At 44.2% G+C, this 20,623-nt stretch overlaps 1 protein-coding gene across 4 annotated transcripts in view; it reads right to left on the bottom strand.

The window, feature by feature from the left end:
• Positions 1 to 4,984: 4,984 nt before the first annotated feature.
• Positions 4,985 to 20,623, bottom strand: part of LOC143961707 (CD209 antigen-like protein C) — a 321,050-nt gene continuing 305,411 nt past the window's right edge. For all 4 annotated transcript variants that reach the window (XM_077471028.1, XM_077471032.1, XM_077471030.1 and 1 more), the window contains 2 exons: positions 10,046 to 10,155; positions 4,985 to 5,752 (listed from right to left, as the gene is read on the bottom strand). In XM_077471028.1, coding sequence (XP_077327154.1) covers positions 5,614 to 5,752; positions 10,046 to 10,155 — 249 coding nt within the window. In that variant the 3' untranslated portion in view covers positions 4,985 to 5,613. The remainder of the gene's footprint in view (positions 5,753 to 10,045; positions 10,156 to 20,623) is intronic.

The following is a 20,623-nucleotide window of genomic DNA, read 5'->3' as shown; positions in this document are numbered from 1 at the left end:
ATGTTCGTGTATAAAGAGTTTACATCTATTGTTACCAATATGTAATTTTCATGTGTTTTAAAATTCTTAAGTTCTGCAATTAATTGCCTGATGTCCTTCAGGTAAGATCTTCCTTCCGCCACCATTCGTTCTAGGTATCCATCTATGTGTGCTCCTAGTCTTGAGAATAATGAGTCTATGCCACTTATTGGCCTCCCTGGAGGGTTTGATTGATTTTTATGAATTTTGGGGACATAATAAATCACCGCTTAACCACTTCTGGGGCCAGATATCTGGCTTCTTTCTTTGTTAGAATTCCCCTATCTTCACGTTTTACAAATTATTTGAGTTTCTTCTCATATTCGCTTTTTGGATTCCCTTTGAGTTTTTTATATGTGCTTGGTGTCTTCAATAATTTCTCCATTTCTGCTTCATAGTCCCTTTTATTTAATATAACTAAACCCCCGCCTTTATCGGCCAGGCGGATGATTATTTCTTTTTTCTTTTCTATCTCCTTGACGGTGTTCCAAATTTTAGTTCTTTTTGATTTGTTTACTTTTAATTTTCTAATGTTGTTTTCCACCATCTTTTTGAAAACCAGTAGACTTTTGTTATTTTGCATTTTTGACTTAAATGTGGAATTATTCCTTAAGTTGGAGTGCTTGAAATGGGAGATAGGCTTCTGATTCTTCTCCTTTGATGCAAAAAATTCATTTATATTTATTTTTCTTACAAATTTTTGCAAGTCTATATACCAGGGATATGCAATTAACGGACCTCCAGCTGTTGCAGAACTACAAGTCCCATGAGGCATAGCAAGTCTCTGTCAGCCACAAGCATGACACCCAGAGGCAGAGGCATGATGGGACTTGTAGTTTTGCAACATATGGAGGTCCACTAATTGCATATCCCTGCTATATAGGCTGCACATCGTATGCACTTTGATGGCTTAATATGTATTGAGACCTATGAGTTAATAATTAAAATGCGGACTTCCATATAAAATTAACTCTTATTAAAATTACTTTTCATGTAACATAACATTCCAATAAGAATGGCCGCCACATATTTGATATATTTTCTATTAGTTCTTGTCCTATTATTTAATTTTTATTTTATTTATTTCAATTACTTATATAGCACCATCAATTTACGCAGCGCTTTACAGATACATTGTACATTCACATCAGTCCCTACCCTCAAGGAGCTTACAATCTAAGGTCCCTAACTCACATTCATACATACTAGGGACAATTTAGACAGGATCCAATTAACCTACCAGCATGTCTTTGTATGGACTTCGGTCTTCAATATCTTACCAAAAATGGCCACGCTATTTTTATACGCAGGCGCACTGGAGACACCGTGTGCTATATTAAGGCAGGGGGTGTAGCAAGATGGGCGCTCGAGCTGACATCAGACTGACGAAACGCATAGGGCGGAGTTACAAACGTCTTTGCGTCACTTCCGGTCAGCCATGATTATGATTCTGATGGCTTCCATTTGTTTATGTTGTTAATGCTTTCACAACACTATATCAAATGTGAGAATATCTCCTACTTTTTATGAAATAAAATTACTTTTATGGATTTACACTATGGGCATCCCTTCTCTTCTCCCTATGGCGAATGAGTGAAATATTGCCAATATCACTGAAGTACGCACCAGGGGTCCAAGGAGTGCTACACAGTGGCATATACTGCGACCGTGCAATACCCCAGGGGGAGGAGGCTATTTGGTGAGTGCATTCACAATAGGAGCACGGATAAGAATCACCAACACCAGCTTGCAAGTAAATAAGAAGCCTTTTTTTTTTTAAATTAGTTCTCAGGAAGCACTGGACATTTTTTGAGCACCAGTCACTTTGTTTGTTTTTGGACATTTATATCTGTTATCAGCAATTTGTATGTGCATATACAATATTGTTGTCGTAACAGAGGTATTTAATATTTTGGACAAAATATTTTCCTAAGTTAGGTGCAATATTGGTTTACAACCACTTTAAAGCATTTGCTGCCCTAAAAAAAAATTATATCCTGTTCCTTTAAAGCATGTTATAGAGAAAGGTGCTTGTGCTGTGTAATTTGTATCACCTGAAATACCTGGCTGATACTGCCTGGTTCCGCCCCCCCCCCCCCTGTAACTGACCACGGTATATCATGACTGCTAAGCCCTGACACCGTGGTCAGTTTACATGCCTCTGTCATCCGGTGCTCTCCTCTGTCCTCTCTCCCCATTCCTCCCTCCCTGCCCCTCTGCTCTTGTGTCTGTGCCCGCCCCCTCCCTTCCTGCTGCTGAAATAACATTTAAAATCTTATATAATCCTGTGTGTTTGCTAGTCCTGTCTCTGTGATTTATAAAAACAAAAAAAAATGTAGCATATACCTGATTTCAGAGCGCGGCTCGGTGCTCACATGGCCGGATCTCTTGACGTTAGCAGGCGAATCTCAACCCTGCTTGCTGCAGCTGGCAGATGGGGAGAGGAGAGCTGACCGGTCACGTGAGTGCCGCGCTGCGCTCTGAAATCAGGTATATACTACTTTTTTTTTTATAAATCACAGAGACAGAAGCACACAACATTAGCAAGCACACGGGATTATATTAAGTTAAATGAGTGGGTTAACAGCCACTTTAAGCCTCACCCTGTATAAAAAAATGTGGAACTACATTTACTCTCAGTGTCACTTTCATTTCTCTTCTGCTGTCAGCGATGGTGTCTGCTGATCTCATAGCTGAGCTGGAATGTTCCGTCCGTCTATACATTTATACCTATAATGGGATATGTGGACACAACTTTTGCCGGGTCTGTATTGATCGTGTGCTGGATACACAGGAGGGGTCTGGAGGACATTCCTGTCCTGAATGTAGAGAGAAGTCTCAGGATTGGCCTGCACTGCACAGGAACATAACACTACGTAACATAGTGGAGAATTTCCTGTCTGCTCAGCCACATCAGGAGGAGTCCGGGGTCTTCTGTACTCACTGTGTGGACTCTCCTGTACCTGCTGTTAGATCCTGTCTGCTCTGTGAGGTTTCTCTGTGTGATAAACACCTGAGAGTCCACAAAAAGTCCCCAGAACACGTCTTATGTGACCCCACCTTGTCCATGGAGAGCAGGAAATGCTCCGTCCATAAGAAGATCCTGGAGTATTACTGCACTGAGGATGAGTCCTGTATCTGTAAGTTTTGTGTGATTGGAGAACACACAGGACAAAAGATGAAGTCACTGGATGAGGCTTCTGAGAAGAATGTTCTGCAGAAACTTCTGACAAAGACAGAGGAGACGGAGGAAAGAGTCCAGAGTCTGCAGGAACACAGGAGGAAAGTAGAAGAAGAAGCAGCTGGTGACACAGAGAGAGTCACTGTCCTGTTTAGAGATCTCAGGAGACGTCTGGAAGACCTGGAGAAGAGAGTCCTGAGGGAAATCTCCAGGAGGGCAGAGCGGATCTCCATCTCTATCCGGGATCTGGAAATAAAGAAGGAGGAGCTGTCCAGGAAGTTGCGTCACATTGAGGAGCTGTGTAACGTGATGGATCCACTGACTGTCTTACAGGAATCAGACACAGGTGACTTGTGTGATACTGAGGATGGAGATAATGAGGACAGAGAGAGACATGAGGAGCTCCTCCATGATGGAGGGGGTCTGGATGTGGCTAGGATATCACACACATTACACACATTATCTGATATAATAACAGAGGGAAATGTATACTTCTATATACAGGGAGCTGCAGACATATTACTGGATGTAAATACAGCTAATAATGATCTCCATATATCAGATGACAGGAAAACTGTATCCAGGTCAGATAGAAATGCACATTACTCAGAAACACCAGAAAGATTTCAGGATTATCAGGTTTTACGAAGTTGAAATTTCTCCTCAGGGAGACATTACTGGGAAGTGGATGTCGGGGGATCAAACAGATGGAGAGTCAGGACAAGTTACACCAGTAAAGACAGGAGAGGAGATTAGTCACTGACTGGACATATCCAATACCCTGGGGTTCAGTCAAGGAGTGTAACTGTGACAGACCTAGCTGGGACCGAGGCTCTTGGAGGGGACTGAATGCGAACCTCTTGCCTTGCGATTATGGACACTGTCATTTGGGGGATGGTGTTCTTTGTGAGCTGGATGCCTGGGGACCCCTAAGGTGTTACTTGGATTCAGATCCATGTCCCCCTCCCAAGACACACAGACTCTGGATATGTATTTGCCATATTAGCAATAGACTGAATCACACTGTTGGGACACAAACTGTTAGATGCTAATGTCATCAACTCCAGCCACCCGTTTGTTGTGTAAATGAGTCTAGTCTGGCTTGTAAGAGTCCACACATTGTTGTTTGTGCTAATTAACCCTGTGTTTATGTTTATGGCAATGTGTATTGAATAGTCAATCGGTGAGCTAGGAGACAAAGTCTTACCCTGAAAAGTCCTATCTCTCAGACAATTAGTCTGGGTCAATGATTAGATAATTAGCTCATGCTAATTAAGTTAGGTTTTAGTCTTCTACTGTATTATAAATACTTGTCATTTTGGTTCTAATAAATCATGTTGAGCACACAGATCCTCATGTAGGATAAGTCTGGAATTCCTGACCAGACTTGACACCTTCATCGGAGATAAGGGTCTGGTATGTATTTTTTTTTTATGTGGGTTCCCCTATTAACATCTGTATCAGATCCTCATCTAGGATAAGTATGGAATTCCTGACCAGGAGTAACCGGCTGGGAGCTGTCACAATTTTTTTCTGTGTAAATGTCGTGTTGCTGCAGTAGGTTCTATACGTCCTACAGATGCTCCGCCACTTTACAGGTGGAGTTGGGGCATTCCCCATGTTGCATTTTTTAATGTTTCACTTTAAGCATTATTAAAATTGCTGCTCTCCACCAAATGGAATTTTTATTTATTTATTTGCTTATTTATTTATTTTGGACGTTGGTGCCTTGTCCCCCCAAGGCAGTGAACATTTAGGTAAACATAAAAAATAAATGAGCCAATCACAGCTTTTCTAACACTTTATTTCTCAGCAGTCAGAAAAAACTCAATAAAAAATACAGACTAATATCATGGCTGCATCATGTAGTGCAATACACTTTGTTGGGGCAATTTGGGCTGCAGACCCTTCGCCCCATGTTATTATTATACCCGGTGGGAGGGGGGGGTCTCACTCTATCCCCTCCTGTTAAGGTCTGTATATTCCTAAAAAGCAGTATTCCAAATTTCAGCCATAGTCCACTCACATCTACAATTTTCGCACATAATTATTAGGTGGTTTAGTATTGCAGTAGTGGAGGTGACAGCAGACGCCGCCCATTGCGACAATCGCTGCTTCCAACCACCTCCTCTTTTTAGTAGCTGATGATCATAGGAAAAACACATATTAGGCAAATTACGGGGATTATTCATGGCAGCTAAGAGACGTTCGCTTAGTGAAGAGATATATATATATATATATATATATATATCTATATAGACCCCATAACGTATGGGCTCAATCAATGGAAATAAAACATAGCGCAAAAGCAAATGGTTTTCCACAACCTAACCTCCTAGTACTGTCATGGAACTCCTGGGGCATGCAAGCAGATATCATAAAGATAGGAGACTTTACAGTATACAGAGAATATCTTAGCACCTCGACAGAGCTTTGCATATGTAATGTTTCTTAATGTCACATGGGACGTCATTCAATGACCGAATGCTTTTCCTCATTTCTGTGCAGTTTTCATGACCATTCTCGTTATTGGGTTCCCCTTCAGCCCACGCACTGCAAAATGAAGAAAAAATTATATTACACTTTTAGGCCTCCTTCATACAGCTATTTTCATGAAGTCACTGGATTCCAGCAGCAAGAATAATGTGTATTCTTGCGGCTGGAATGACTGGGGCATGTGAATAGCAGCGGGGGCTCAAGCTCAAAGATATAACAATAATACTTCTGTGGTAAGACGCAGGATCAATAATTTGGAGGAATTTTCTCCCTACACTCCAGGCAACTCCATCACATAACCCAGTGTGACAGGGCAAGGCTCTGCCACTATGAAAATGTAGGAGAATATGGCACAGCGTTCATATTACGGGTTCATGTGAAGTTCCAGATTATCGTTTCTGAGCAGAGAAAGCTGTGTATTTTTCTCCAAGTTCTGTAGTTCTGGACTGGGGTCTGGAGCTTGAAGGTTCCAAAAGTGTCTTGGGTGGGACGGAACCTTCAATCCTGTGTCCAGATTTTACTAGACATGTGCATGAGTTTTCGTCTGAATTTCGGGTAAACGATAACAAACGTGCAGAATCCGAAAATCGAAAGATCCGACATAAATAAATGCTTTATTTTTCGTTTTCGTTCCAACAGTTCGATATGGATAGGATATTCGACATGACGCTGACAATAGCGATCTCTGTCCATCGAACCTGTGGTCGAATGTGCCTAACCTTAGCTCTGTTAGTTCAAGATTATTCTACATAGAGAGAAAAGATTTGACATAGAGAGAAACGATTCGACATTATAGAGACAATAACAAAAAAGGTTGAATGTGCCTAACCTAACTCTATTAGTCCAAGATTATTCGACATAGAGAGGAAAGATTTGACATGAAGATTCGATGAAGCAGTCGGCGCGAGCGGACATTTATGGTCAAATGCTCCGCCCATAGGCTATAGAAGAATTACTAATGTTGGTTGACTAGTAATAATACTTAATAAATAGAAATATTACTAGTGTCATACAACATTGGCATTCTACTATAGCTTGTAGGCGGGACATTTGACCGGAAATGTACGACTGCAGCGTTGTACAGTTTAGCTGCTCCGTCGAATCTTCTTAGAACATTCGACAGACACCATAAGTCTTCAATGACAGATTTGACCTTAATTATTTGGGATCTTCGGAAGAATGCATTTTTTAACGAAACAAAATAAATAAAAATGAATTTCGGGAGTAACTAAATAAATGTATTTTTCGGACGAAATATTTCAGTGCGCACATGTCTAGATTTACCAGGTGCCTGCAGCCTATATAAGTACACAGGTTTGCAGGGTCTTTATACACTTAAAGTGGTTGTAAACCCTCCCCCACAACTTTGTCCCATGTAAATCAGCATACATAACCCTAATGAACACTGCTTGTAGATATCTCCTTACTTGCTTAGTATTGTTGTAATCCTTTTTGTTCTTTAGAATATTGTCACTGAGCATGCCCAAATCTCCCCTGATTTACGGCACACTCTCTATGTCTTATCTATCTGTTATCAGGACTTCCTATGGCACAACACTGAACTGACCCCCAAGAGAGTGCTAATCACTCAGAGCTTCCTTCTACACACCATGTGACCATGTGACCTCACATACAGTGTAAACCAGGGCATGGGACAGCAGTACTGCAGTCTTACAGGCAAACGATAGGTAATCAGCACAAGTACATACTATGAAATAAAACAAGTCAGCTATGAACAGGGAAGCAGGTTTGCCATAGAAGCGTTGGATTGAGAAGGAGGCTTGGTTAACAGTACAGGAAGTGCTCAATGTAAGGGCGGAAATACACTCCACTGTGGACTCAGAAAACAATACTTAAGATGGCGCTGCCTAACCCCTGGAAACTATTTTTTTTAAGTTTCTTTAAACAGTAAGTAATATGCAATTTGGGCTGGATTAGAGTGGCTATACTCAGAATGACTTATTATAATGGACTAAATGGAAAGAAGCATCAGAGTGGGAGAGTTTACTTCCTCTTTAAGCTTGAGGAAAGCTCAGGGCCCCCAGTTTGGAGACAGATCCCATATTGGAGACAGAAGGTCTCACCCAGGGGTCAGAGGAGCCCCAGCCAGGAGTCAAGAGACACAGGGTTTCACCGGTGGTCAGAGGATCCCCACCAAGATGTCAAGAGACACAGGGTCTCACCAGTGGTCAGAGGAGCCCCATACAGGAGTCAGGGGACAGAAGGTCTTACCCAGGGTCAGAGGTGCCCCAACCAGGAGACAGGAGGTCTCATTCCAGGAGACAAGACAATTCCTAGCGGGGGTCAAGGGAACCCAAATCCAGAGGCCAGGAGTGGACTTGCAGCAGGACACCGTGACTAAAGGCTAAGTGAGCCAAATTAATCAGGAGAGTTGGGTAACACAGTGAGAGGGACTGGTAAGAAGAGCAGCAGTAATGCTGACAAGGGAGCCAGGTGGCTCTGCATTTTCAGTTGTCTGTTCATGTTGTTTCATAGACAATGTGGGCATTGGTGGTGTCACTGAATGGAAAAAATACCCATGTGCCGATGGTGTTGCTAAGAGAAAAAATGGTGGTGTATCAGTGTCAGTGGGGAAAAATGCCTCTGCATTGGTGAAGTCAATAGAAAGAAAAAAATGTCCCTGCCTCAGTGGTGTCACAGGAAGGAAGAAAATGTCCCTGCCTCAGTGGTGTCACAGGAAGGAAGAAAATGTCTTTGCATCAGTGGTGTTGCTAAGAGCAAACATGGTGCTGCATCAGCATCATTGGGGAAAAATGCATCATGCATCCGTGGTCAGTCTACAGAGAACTCACTTGTGCATATTGGCCAAGATGCAGGTCACAGGAGTACATGCTGTGCAGAATTCTGGAGTGTGAATTGCACAACGTGTAGGTTTCAGCAGTGTATATTGCACAGAGTGTAGGGTTCAGAAGTGCGTATTGCACAGGGTGCAGGACTTAGGAGCGTGTATTGCACAGGGTGTAGGTTCAGGAGTGTATATTGCCCTGGGTGCAGGGTTCAGGACTGTGTATTGCACAGAGTGCATGGTTCAGTAATGTGTGTATTGCACAGGATGCAGGACTCAGGAGTGTGAATTGCACAGAGTGTAGGATTCAGGAGTGTGTATTGCACAGGGTGCAGGACTCAGGAGTGCGTATTGCACAGGGTGCAGGGTTCAGGAGTGTGTATTGCACAGGGTGTAGGATTCAGGAGTGTGTATTTCACAGGGTGTAGGATTCAGGAGTGTGTATTTCACAGAGTGTAGGATTCAGGAGTGTGTATTGCACAGGGTGCAGGACTCAGGAGTGTGTATTGCACAGGGTGCAGGGTTCAGGAGTGTGTATTGCACAGGGTACAGGACTCAGGAGTGTGTATTGCACAGGGTTCAGGGTTCAGGAGTGTGTATTGCACAGGGTGTAGGATTCAGGAGTGCGTATTTCACAGGGTGTAGGATTCAGGAGTGCGTATTTCACAGGGTGTAGGATTCAGGAGTGTGTATTTCACAGAGTGTAGGATTCAGGAGTGTGTATTGCACAGGGTGCAGGACTCAGGAGTGTGTGTTGCACAGGGTGTATGATTCAGGAGTGTGTATTGCACAGGGTGTAGGATTCAGGAGTGTGTATTTCACAGGGTGTAGGATTCAGGAGTGTGTATTTCACAGAGTGTAGGATTCAGGAGTGTGTATTGCACAGGGTGCAGGACTCAGGAGTGTGTGTTGCACAGGGTGTATGATTCAGGAGTTTGTATTGCACAGGGTGTAGGATTCAGGAGTGTGTATTTCACAGGGTGTAGGATTCAGGAGTGTGTATTTCACAGAGTGTAGGATTCAGGAGTGTGTATTGCACAGGGTGCAGGACTCAGGAGTGTGTATTGCACAAGGTTAGCGTTACTCTTCACAGCCAGTTTCCCTTAGTTAACATGGCAGTGCTAGAGCTCGAAAGCTTTGTGAAGAATGGGGTTCCGGTGAGGACGGAACTGGATCTATTAACAGGTAAATGTCTTTATATTAAAAGTTAGCTATTACAGCATTTGTAGCTGCTGACGTTTATTTTTTTTGGGGAAGTGACTGAAGCTCCTCTTTCAGCTGTAAAGGCAGTGGATGATCATGTACACCTGCCTGTAGCCAAAATGATGCCCCCTGTTGATTTTGGTGGGCAGTACCCCCCTCCGAATGTGACTTATTCAACTAAGTAGGGCCGCAACATGACATAATGCCTTCTTGGATCGCTTTTTTCAGATGGTTAACAATTGTGTACATGATCCCTCAGTGGGATGGGGAAGTGGAGTGGTATTATTTTGTTTCATGTTTCTTTGAGGACCAAGCCCCCTTAATGGGGGGGATACACTCACCTGAATGTGAGAGGGGCCCCATCTATCCACAGCCAGTGACTGCTGTTCTGGGTGTCCCGTTGCAATCCTATCCAGTATCTATCTCCTTCCATGAAGGGCAGCAGGGAATCCTAGATTAGAGATGAAAACTATTTAGCAGAAATATAACACCGAAAGAAACATTGTCACCATTTTACATTGGTAGGTTAAAGTAGAAGGATCGCACAAGCGCCCCCCCTAAAAAAAAAAAAAAAAGGTTCTATATATACTATATAGCATTTCTCTGTCACATGTCTAACAAAAGCCCTGAAATAAGTGTGTTGGTTGTCCCCAAAACTTGGATTCATGATTGAAGATGTCATCCCTTCCAAGTCTCTTTGAAGTCTCTGGGCATCAGAAACCCAAACCGGGTTTTACCAACCTCCGAGCAAGCTCCAGTTTCCTCCGTATAAAAAGGGCACCCTGGAGCCCCTCAATCTTCCTGAATGAAAACCCTGGGTGACACAAATCTTTTCACACCATGACAGGGCAGAGCACACTATATTACCAAAAGTATTGGGATGCCTGCCTTTACACACACGTGAACTTTAATGGCATCCCAGTCTTAGTCCGTAGGGTTCAATATTGAGTTGGCCCGCCCTTTCAGCTATAACAGCTTCAACTCTTCTGGGAAGGCCGTCCACAAGGTTTAAGAGTGTGTCTATGGGAATGTTTGACCATTCTTCCAGAAGTGGTCAGGATGTTCTAATTCATCCCAAAGGTGTTCTATCGGGTTGAGGTTAGGCCAGTCAAGTTCCTCCACCCCAAACCTGCTCATCTATGTCTTTATGAACTTTGTTTTGTGCACTGGTGCACAGTCATTTTAGAACAGGAAACTGTTCCCACAAAATTGGGAGCATGAAATTGTCCAAAATGTCTCAGTATGCTGACGCCCTAAGAGTTCCCCTCACTGGAACTAAGGGGCCAAGCACAACCCCTGAAAAACAACCCCCCATGCTTATGCTTATGGAGTAAGCATGCAGATTAGTGCTTCATTTTATGGGGGGGGGATTTTTGCGCACATATCTAGGGGAAGGGGGGTGCAGTTTAGCTTGTTTGCCCTGGGCTCTAGATGACCTTGTCCCAGCACTGCATATATATATACTCCATTCAACTAGCAGGTGGGAATATCAGCAACATGGAAGCTCACACAAGAGACACCGTAAAAGTTGCTGTATTTTCTCACTAAATGTTGTAGTATGTCATTGTACCTACTCCGTGTTTGCAACAAATAAAGAGGATCTGTCACCTGTCAGGACCACCACATCCAGAGCTCCAGATAGTTACCAATTCATCCTTGTTCTCCAGGATCAGAAGAATGCTGTAATTCTTAGTACATCCCTCCCGGCTCCTCTCCCAAGTTTCCAGAGTTTTTGGGAAATAGTAGCAGTTGGAGCCAATTGGTAGCCAGCCTTTGGGGCAGCAAGAACTGTTTCCTGGGGAAAAAAAAGGACAACCATGAAATTTACAGAAGCTTAAAGGTCAACTCTGGGATATCTGAAACTTCTCCCTTGCAGTAGGGAATAACTTTTACTAACCCAATCCATCACTCTGTCTGAAAATGGCACTCCCCCATGCTCCGGCAATGGACTGTTCATTGGAGCCTTCATGTGTATTAGAAGGATATGGATCCTATATCAGCTTTGATGACATCAGAGGACCTTAGACTACTAGAGAATTGGGTGCGAAGACATTGTCTGGACCACTCTTGCAACACAATGGAGCTGAAAATCAGTAGATAAATCCATTTTCAATCTACTTTTTCATGCCCCCTGGACCAGGTAACCCTTGCCCTTGCTTTACTGCAAGAGAGGATTGTCAAGCTTCCTGGAGTTCATCTTTAAACTATATATTCTATATTCTATATATTGTGATCATGGACTTGAAATGATGTACCCATAGGACTTTATAAGAGATACAACACAGCACAAAGTCGTTTCAAAGATTGTTATTAGATAAAGACTTAGATAAAGACATGTCAATATAAAAACAACAAGCTGATTTGTTGTAACTGTAGTCAACGTCTCATATCTTATTCACAAATATTCGTGTTCAGGATCCACAGAATGAGAAACTGGAACAAAGCGCATCACAAGTCTCTATGTGTTTTGTTAATATTCATTCACTTCATCAGGAGAAGATTCTACTGACATGGTGTCTATAGACTAAGAAACAAAATTGTTTTAGATTTAGATTATTGTCAATCACTATGAATGACACTCGGCAAAAGAAACCCCTGATGACCCCAATGCAATGGCAAGCACTCAACGAATGACAGCTCCACTAGCTGTTATCAACAATAGTGGTGACATTCTCTTAATATAGTCACATGACCATATTTGGCCAGTAACATACAGTATCTCACAAAAGTGAGTACACCCCTCACATTTTTGTAAATATTTTCTTCTATCTTTTCATGTGACAACATTGAAGAAATTACACGTGTAAAGTAGTCAGTGTACAGCTTATATAACAGTGTAAATTTGCCGTCCCTTCAAAATAACTCAACACACAGCCATTAATGTCTAAACCGCTGGCAACAAAAGTGAGTACACCCCTAAGTGAAAATGTCCAAATTGGACCCAATTAGCCATTTGTCCTCCCTGTGTCACAGGACTCATTAGTGTTACAAGGTCTCAGGTGTGAATGGGGAACAGGTGTGTTAAATTTGGTGTTATCACTCTCACTCTCTCATACTGGCCACTGGAAGTTCAACATGGCACCTCATGTCAAAGAACTCTCAGAGGACCTGAAAAAAAGAATTGTTTCTCTACATAAAGATGGCCTAGGCAATAAGAAGATTGCCAAGACCCTGAAACTGAGCTGCAGCATGGTGGCCAAGACCATACAGCAGTTTAACAGGACAGTTTCCACTTAGAACAGGCCTCACCATGGTTGACCAAAGAAGTTGAGTGCACATGCTCAGTGTCATATCCAGAGGTTGTCTTTGGGAAATAGATGTATGAGTGCTGCCAGCATTGCTGCAGAGGTTGAAGGGGTGGGGGGTCAGCCTGTCAGTGCTCAGACCATATGCGGGACACTGCATCAAATTGGTCTGCATGGCTGTTGTCCCAGAAGGAAGCCTCTTCTAAATATGATGTACAAGAAAGCCCGAAAACAGTTTGCTGAAGACATGCAGACTAAGGACATGGATTAGTGGAACCATGTCCTGCGGTCTGATGAGACCAAGATAAGCTTATTAGGTTCACATGGTGTCAAGGGTGTGTGGTGGCAACCGGGTGAGGACCACAAAGAAAAGTGTGTCTTGCCTACAGTCAAGCATGGTGGTGGGAGTAGGATGCTGTAGGATCTAATTTTGACAATAGAAATGAGTTTGACTTTGGGGGTAACCCACAGAATAGCTTCTATCCCTTGCGGGATTTGAATGGTCCCAGTGAAGAAAGGGAACCTATTCTTCCAAATCAGTTTGGGGTGGCCAACAATTGTCCCCCGAATAGTTCACAGGGCCCTACTGTTAATACAGGCCTTGAGTATGCTGGTTCTGGGCCATTGTGCCATGAGCCTAATCAGTGGGGTTTTCACAGGCCCAGCCAGGGAATCAAAAGGACTATAGACAGAAAAGAGGAATTAGAGGGGGGAGAAGAGTATGAGCAAAAGAGAAAAAAAACGTAGTTGGAACAGGCATTTTTAATCTTAGCACGGTTGTTCTAACTCAATCAGAGAAGACCGTGCTGAATAAGGGTCTGAAGTTCGCACCTCCCCATAGACTTAATACGTTTGAAACCTATATGGATGTACACAAATACATCCGTAAATTAAACATCAAGAGGTACATGCTCTCCAATCCCATTAAAGATAGGGCATTGAGACCTAACAATTATCACCATTCTGGACTCTCCAATGCTTTGCTGTTTAACCCCCCGGGGGCATTAGCTCCGTCGATTCGTGTCTTTAGAGATGTGATTCTCAAAGATCTCGAATCGATGCCTGCCAAGAAAATTACTCCACAACCTAAACTTATTGCTGGCCTGGATTCTTTATGCAATAACAAAGATCTCGTTATTAGACCCGCTGATAAGGGTGGGGGCATTGCTGTTCTAAATAGAGTTGATTATATAGCTGAAATGTATCATATCTTGGATGATCGTGAGACCTATTCTCTACTCAAATCTGACCCTAAGTTTTCATATCTTAAAGCGGAGCTCCACCCTAAAGTGGAACTTCCACTCATTGGAACCCTCCCCCCCTCTGGCGCCACAATTGGCACCTTTCAGGGGGGAGGGGGGTGCAGGTACCTGTACAGTACAGGTATCTGCATCCACTTCCGGCAAAGATATCCGCAGAATCTACACCCCTTTCCGCGGAATCTACGCCCCTTTCCGCAGGTCCCCCGCTGTCTGCTGGGAAACACACGGATCCAAGAGACAGCGGGGACCATCCTTATTGCGCAGCGCGACTCGCGCATGCGCAGTAGGGAACCGGGAAATTAAGCCGCAAGGCTCCACTTCCTGATTCCCATAGCCAAGATGGCGGCGGCAGCACCCAAGAGACGATCGAGAGATCGGCTTTGGGTGCCGACATCGCGGGCGCGCTGGGCGGGTAAGTGTCCTTATTTTAAAAGTCAGCAGCTGCAGTATTTGTAGCTGCTGGCTTTAAAAAAAAAAAAAAAAACGGCGGAACTCCCGCTTTAAGGAGTTGCAAAATATTGTCAAGAGAGGATTTGATCAAGGTATCCTTGACAAGAAAGAAAGATCCTATCTTGTTCCCAAGGCACCTCGCACGCCCATTATTTATTATTTGCCAAAGATCCATAAAAACCTTACCTGACCCCTGGGGTGTCCTATTGTCAGTGGGATTGATTCTCTCACGTCCCGGGTGTGCAGGTATATCGACTCATTTTTGCAGCCTTTGGTCTCTGGGATGCCATCGTACCTCAGAGACTCCCGTCAGGTTATTAACCTGTTATCTAATCACATCCCAACTGATAACATGTGGCTGGTAACGGCTGACGTGGCATCACTGTATTCAATCATTCCCCATGAGTTGGGTTTTTTTAGCAGTCGAATTCTACTTAAGGTGGGATTCCGGCCTTGTGGACAAACAAATCTTTTTCATTATGGAGCTTTTAAGATTTGCAGACACACACAACTATTTCTGGTTTGATCAAAGATTTTTTCGCCAGGATAGGGGTGTAGCGATGGAGGCTAAATATGCCCCCAGCTTGGCGAATTTGTTCATGGCCCTATGGGAGGAGGATGTCGTCTATGTTGGCCATAGACCCCAGCTCAAGCTGTGGGCTCGGTACATTGACGACATCCTCCTCCTGTGGGATGGGGATCGTAGTGAATTAGATGCTTTCATGGAATTTCTAAATTTGAACCAGAGAGGGATTTGTTTAAGTTTTGAGGCCAGCCAAAATAGTATACATTTTTTGGATTTGCCCATCTCTAAGTCCAATGGCAGTATTCCAACATAACAACCCCAAACACAAGATGACCACTGCCTTGCTAAAGAAGCTGAGGGTAAAGGTGATGGACTGGCCAAGCATGTCTCCAGACCTAAACCCTATTGAACATCTGTAGGACATCCTCAAACGGAAGGTGGAGGAGCGCAAGGTCTCTAACATCCACCAGCTCTGTGATGTCATCATGGAGGAGTGGAAGAGGAATCCAGTAGCAACCTGTGAAGCTCTGGTGACCTCCATGCCCAAGAGGGTTAAGGCAGTGCTGGAAAATAATGGTGGCCACACAAAATATTGACACTTTGGGCCCACTTTGGTTATTTTCAATTAGGGGTGTACTCACTTTTGTTGCCAGCGGTTTAGACATTAATGGCTGTGTGTTGAGTTATTTTGAGGGGACAGCAAATGTACACTGTTTATACAAGCTGTACACTCACTACTTTACATTGTAGACAAGTATAATTTCTTCAGTGTTGTCACATGAAAAGATAGAATATAATACTGTAATTACAAAAATGTGAGGGGTGTACTCACTTATGTGAGATAATGTATTATATGATCATATTTGGGCAATAGCATACAATGCCTGGAAAAAGTATTCATACCCCTTGAAATTTTCCACATTATGTCATGTTACAACCAAAAAATGTAAATGTGTTTTCTTCAGGATTTTATGTGATAGACCAACACAAAGTGACACATAATTGTGAAGTGGAAGGAAAATGATAAATGGTTTTCAAAATATTTTACAAATAAATATGTGAAAAGTGTGTGGGGTACATTTGTATGGCGCCCCCCGGAGTCAATACTTTGTAGAACCTCCTTTCGCTGCAATTACGGCTGCAAGTCTTTTTGGGGGTGTCTCTTCCAGCTTTGCACATCTAGAGAGGGACATTTTTGCCCATTCTACTTTGCAAAATCTCTCAAGCTCTGTCAGATTGGATGGAGAGTGTCTGTGAACAGCAAATTTCAAGTCTTGCCACAGATTCTCAATTGGATTTAGGTCTGGACTGTGACTGGGCCATTCTAACATATTTATATGCTTTGATCTAATTCATTCCATTGTAGCTCTGGCTGTATGTTTCGGGTCATTGTCCTGCTGGAAGGTGAACCTCCACCCCAGTCCCAAGTCTTTTGCCGACTCTAATGCCATGTACACATGGTCAGACTTTCCGATGAAAAATGTGCGATCAGATCATGTCGGAAAATCCGATCGTGTGTGGGCTCCATCTGACTTTTTCCGTCAGAATTTCAGACACACAAAGTTTGAGAGCTGGACCTAAAAATTTTCGACAACAAAATCCGATCGTTTAAATTCCGATGGTGTGTAGACAATTCCAACGGACAAAGTGCCACACATGCTCAGCATAAATTAAGAAACGAAAGCTATTGGCTACTGGACCATTTATAGTTCCGACGTAAGAAAGTCACCTCATTCAGAACGATCGGATTTGCAACTCTGTGTGACTGTGTATATGCAAGACAGGTTTGGCCCAAAATCCATTGGAAAAGTATCCCCACAACACGATGCTGCCACCACCATGTTTCACGGTGGGGATGGAGTGTTGAGGGTGATGTGCAGTGTTAAGCCCCGTACACACGAGAGGACTTATCTCCGACAGACCTCCAAAGGAGTTCCGCCGGAATTCCGACGGAGTTCTGGCGGACTTTTCGACCGAACGGACTTGGACACACACCATCACACCAAACTCCGACGGAGTCGAACGTGATGACGTACGACTGGATTCGAATAAGGAAGTTCATAGCCAGTAGCCAATAGCTGCCCTAGCGTCGGTTTTAGTCCGTCGGAGTAGCATACACACGAGCGGATTTTTCGACGGGGACCGGGTCCGGCGGAGTTCCGTCGGGAAAATTTGAAGCATGCTTCATTTCTAAAGTCCGTCAGACTTTGGCGAATCAAAAGTCTGTTGCAGCCCACACATGATCGGATAGTCTGACGGACTCAGTCCGTCGGAGTTTGGATGTCGAAAAGTCCGCTCGTGTGTACGGGGCTTAATAGTTGTCCTGTGGACAGATTCTCCCACCTGAGCTGTGGATCTCTGCAGCTCCTCCAGAGTTACGATGGGCCTCTTGGCTGTTCCTCTGTTTTTTCCGATGATGGATTGAGCAGAGCTCTGTGAGATGTTTGAAAGCTTGGGATATTTTTTTTATAACCTAACCCTGCTTTAAACTTCTCCACAACTTTATCTCTGACCTGTCTGGTGTGTTCCTTGGCCTTCATGATGCTGTTTGTTCACTAAGGTTCTCTAACAAACCTCTGATGGCTTCACAAAACAGCTGGATTTATACTGAGATTAAATTACATGCAGGTGGGCTCTATTTATTAATTCGGTGACTTCTGAAGGCAATTGGCTCCACTAGATTTTAGTTAGAGTTATCAGACTAAAGGGGGCTGAATAGAAATGCACACCACACTTTTAACATATCTATTTGTAAACATTTTTGAAAGCCATTTATCATTTTCCTGCTATTCCACAAGACAAAATGTGGAAAATTTCAAGGGGTATGAATACTTTTTCAAGGCAGTGTATGATATGACCATATTTGGGCAATGATGTGTCAATGACAGTTCTGGCAGTGGTCATTTGGTGAGTGGCTATCATCATGTTTGGGTCGTCCTTCATAGGGTTGCCCCTTAAAATCCATACCAGATCTGAAGGTGGTGGTGAGTAGGTGGGGGTGGTTGCTGTCACAGCTCTGGATGGCATTTTCTATTTGATTTACTTAATAACTGAAAGTAATGAAAACATTTGTTTTTCAATTTGTTTCCTTTATATGGTAAAAAAGAAAAGTCCAATGGTTATTAAAAGAGACAAACATTTATACTCACCAGGTGGTACCTCCTTCGCTTCTACAACCAAGAACTGAGCAATTAAATACGTCTGATCGCTCAGTTCTCAGTCTTCAGTGAGCAGAGAGTGGTGAGTGTCAGTCATCTCTCTGCTCTGCCCCTCCATCGCTCACTGGAGCACCGGGTTGTGGAGGGGACGGGAGTGGCTGGCTCAGTATCCCAGTGGCTCTCTAAGAGACTGAGCCAGCTGCCAGTTCAACCATCTGGATGGATCCCGAATGTAAAAAGGGATCTCTCCAGAGCCTAGATTAGATCTCTCCAGAGCCTAGCTTAGTGACATTGGCCAACAGCAGATTTTAGCTGCTGTCAGCTGAATATAGGTCACAGGAGTACAGAATGAAGTGATCCATAGGAGAAGTAAGGCCAAACGAACTTTGGCAATTCTTCTCTTTTAAAAACCAGCGAAAGAAAGATCTATCTGTTAAAATGAAAAAATAACCTCAATGACATCCAAGCAATGTTTCCAGCAGCATACCATTATAGGCAGATCCCCTAGACAGAGGACTCCTCTTGCAGGACTGGACCCAGGACCCACATACTCTGCTCCAATTCTCAGCCCATTTATGGTAACCCCAGCCATCTTCTGGTCACACCTCCCCAGGGATTGGCTGGATCCCCATACATATTCAGGCTGCCTTTCTATTCTTTCTCCCACTGTGATTCTAGAATCCTCTAGAATGCACTTCCACTACCTCCTCCTCCACAGAATTATGTATGCAGGATCTCCTTCCTCTACCTCCTCCTCCACAGAATTATGTATTCAGGATCTCCATCCACTACCTCCTCCTCCACAGAATTATGTATGCAGGATCTCCTTCCTCTACCTCCTCCTCCACAGAATTATGTATGCAGGATCTCCATCCACTACCTCCTCCTCCACAGAATTATGTATGCAGGATCTCCTTCCACTACCTCCTCCTCCACAGAATTATGTATGCAGCAGTGGCGTAACTAGAACCTTCAGGGCCCCGATGCAAGAAACCATGAAGGGCCCCCCTGAACCCCAGGCAGGGCCCTTCCCTCCGAGTCCAGCGTGGAACTCTAGGGCGTGGTCACAGGTATGACCTTTGTGAGCCCTGTACTTCCACCACTGGCATCAGTAGTTTTTTTTTATTAGTTTTTTTTTAATTTTTAGGTGCCCCATTGGGGTACTGTCCCTAGGCAGGATGTGGTCCCCGTCCCCAGAAGAGGTGAGGTCCTTTTCTCCAAGGCAGATGAAGTTACTGCCCCCAGGTGAGAAGGGGTCCCTGTCCCCAGGGGAGATGAGGGTCCCTGTCCCCACGTGAGAAGGGGCCCCTGTCCCCAGGGGGAGATGGAGGGGGTATGTAATGGTGTGTGGGGGATGGGGTCCTCTCACTCACCATGACCAAGCTGCAGGCCGCGCACTCATCCATGTTGGCCTGGGCTCCATCCAGTGTGCTGGACAGGTGATCAGCATAACTCCCAGAAAGACCTTTCATCATCTGTGTATGACGGGGGAGGAGGGGGGCTGGCAGACAAGCCTGCAGTGTCCTCCGGGAGCTGGCTCTCATAGGGCTGCACTGCATCTGTGTGCTTAAAGTTTGTTTACCCGGGTGAAGTATGCAGTGCAGTGTGGGCCGGACTCGGGGGGGGGGCGCGGGACTCTGGCTGGGGAGAACAGACATCGGACTGAGCGGCAATGCATGGAGCAGGAGAGGGGTACTCTGAGGAGCCGGCCAAGGACAGAGGTCATGCGGGGAATGCACAACTAAAGAGCAGCCAGTGCGATAGTCGAGCATGGAGCTCTGCTAGTCACCTTCCACCTCCAGCCACCTGTGCGCATGGTGCACTGGTACCCCTAGCTGCCTATGCTGCTGCCGGCCATATGTAGAGGGGGCTGCATGGGCCCCCTGCAGCACAGGGCCCAGTTGCGGTCGTGACTGCTGCCCCCCTATAGTTACGCCCCTGGTATGCAGGATCTCCTTCCGCTACCCCCCTCCTCCACATAATTATTAAAGCAGGTACTGTGACACAGTAGGTAGTCTTGACAGGGCACTTCTTATGATCTGACCCCATCTAGCTACCCCACAGTTCTTGTACTTTCAAGAAAAAATAAAAATAAACTCTTTTAGATCCAAAAAGAAGAACACACAGTCCAGGTCATTTTTTTTTACCAATAAAACCTTGAAACTGGCAGAATCAGGTCTGTTCCTTGCGCATCCACAGTTGTAATGAAATAAACTGCAGTGTCTTTATCGGGTCTGCAAATAACTTTGTCCACTTAGATATGCCGGCCATAGCTCCA

This window comes from Lithobates pipiens, unplaced genomic scaffold (genome assembly GCF_037356315.1).
Source record: "Lithobates pipiens isolate NorthernLeopardFrog02 unplaced genomic scaffold, aLitPip1_a1.2 Scaffold_8, whole genome shotgun sequence".
Classification (NCBI taxonomy): domain Eukaryota; kingdom Metazoa; phylum Chordata; class Amphibia; order Anura; family Ranidae; genus Lithobates; species Lithobates pipiens.
This window is presented reverse-complemented; position numbering and strand designations above follow the sequence as displayed.